At 37.1% G+C, this 1,559-nt stretch overlaps 1 protein-coding gene across 1 annotated transcript in view; it reads right to left on the minus strand.

Moving 5' to 3' along the window:
* LOC141351424 (uncharacterized) overlaps positions 1-1,559 on the minus strand; it is a 6,141-nt gene continuing 4,582 nt past the window's right edge. Inside the window, exon 5 of the mRNA XM_073858124.1 lies at positions 1-1,553. Within this exon, the coding sequence (XP_073714225.1) occupies positions 1,535-1,553 (19 nt within the window). The 3' untranslated portion in view covers positions 1-1,534. The remainder of the gene's footprint in view (positions 1,554-1,559) is intronic.

A 1,559-nucleotide genomic window follows, 5' to 3' on the forward strand; every position in this document is an offset into this window, starting at 1 on the left:
CTGATTAAAAGTCTTTAAAGCGGCATAATAAATAAAGGGTGGATGACACAGAACGCGTATATGGCAGTTGTAAGCATGGCCGTATGAGGTGCGGACCTCGGTAGAATTTTCACATTAAAAAATTTAATTTGAAGTTCTCTGAAGGACTAATTACCTAATTTAAAACGACTCGTATTGGCATCCGCGTATATAAGTTTGGGCAGTTTACTGTATAGTTTAGCGTAAAACTGACAGAAACTGTGACTCAAGCAGCTGTGAGACGCAACACCAGCCACGCGTGCAGCACAGCATTCGCAGTGTTGCGAGATCGCATTGTGAAAAGTCCTCTTTAGACAATGTTTTAGCAATTAGTGTGCCACTTTGGAAAATGTATTAAGTGAGAATGTGCATGTTACTGTTAGCAATGTCTCTGATGTAAGGTCTGAACTGATTTTTTTTTTAATGGCCTATTTTGTTTGTTTTCGCACTAATATTTGGGAACACGGGGTGACCAGCACCTAAACAGTAATCAAATGGCACATCATTCAGTTTGTTAAATTTATATTAAAACATAAAAAAGTATATTTTTCACGCTATGACCCCTTTAAGTTAACTGTTTACACATAGTGTATGCGTACACTCTATGGGGGTGTGTTAGAGATATACTACGGTATTAAACAAGCTAAGAAAACGCATAAACTGTATAAAACAGGTCAACGCTATAACGTGAATCGCTGACATGGCAGACTACATCTGTGACAAAAGTACATTAGTACACAAGTACACAATCATAATTTTTGTTTAGATGATTTATTAATGACTCAGCATCATCTATATCAAAAAGAAAATAATCACTTTTCTCTACCACCGGACTGTGTGTCGGTGGTGGCAGTGGACCAAACCACTGTGAGGCAAGGAAGGGCGGAATCAAAATGTTTAAAACGTTTTTGTTGTTGCTCCGTTTGCATTTGTATTGTTTTACTTCTTAAACAACAATTTTAAGTAAAAGAAATCATTAAATTATTTTCAATACACATATTTTAATGATATTTTAGGGGGGACAACCCTCAGATGGGGGGTCCTGACCCCCCGCGATTTCCACCTATGAGTGTTGGGGTTAAAGTCAGAGCTCAACACTCCAGTGTTGTGACTTTCAAACCTCATGCACCATAGTTTGTTGTGTAGATGCAGGTGTGTTTGTCTGACAGACTGATGTGATGGTGTTAAAACAGCTGTCCTGTATGTAATAGAGCACCAAGGGTTTGAACAGCAGCAGGTGAAAGAGTTTAACAATAACAAACTCTCATACAGAGATATTTATACAATATTTATTTTATAGACTAAATATTTTAAATATCTAAAAAAAATGCATGTACATTTTACTTTTATTTAAACACATACAATGCAGATACACATTTGTGTTTTGTGTCCCTCATGTTGAGCTCTGCTGGGTCATTTCTGCTCTTTGTCCTGTAGTGGGCAGTAAGCAGCTCTTTTACTTCATGACAGAAGGCAGTTGTTTGGTTCGTCATTTGCAGCTTTTTTTAGAGGTTTGTTACAGTTTAGGCTTAATACTGTAA

Source organism: Misgurnus anguillicaudatus, chromosome 2, assembly GCF_027580225.2.
Source record: "Misgurnus anguillicaudatus chromosome 2, ASM2758022v2, whole genome shotgun sequence".
NCBI lineage: Eukaryota > Metazoa > Chordata > Actinopteri > Cypriniformes > Cobitidae > Misgurnus > Misgurnus anguillicaudatus.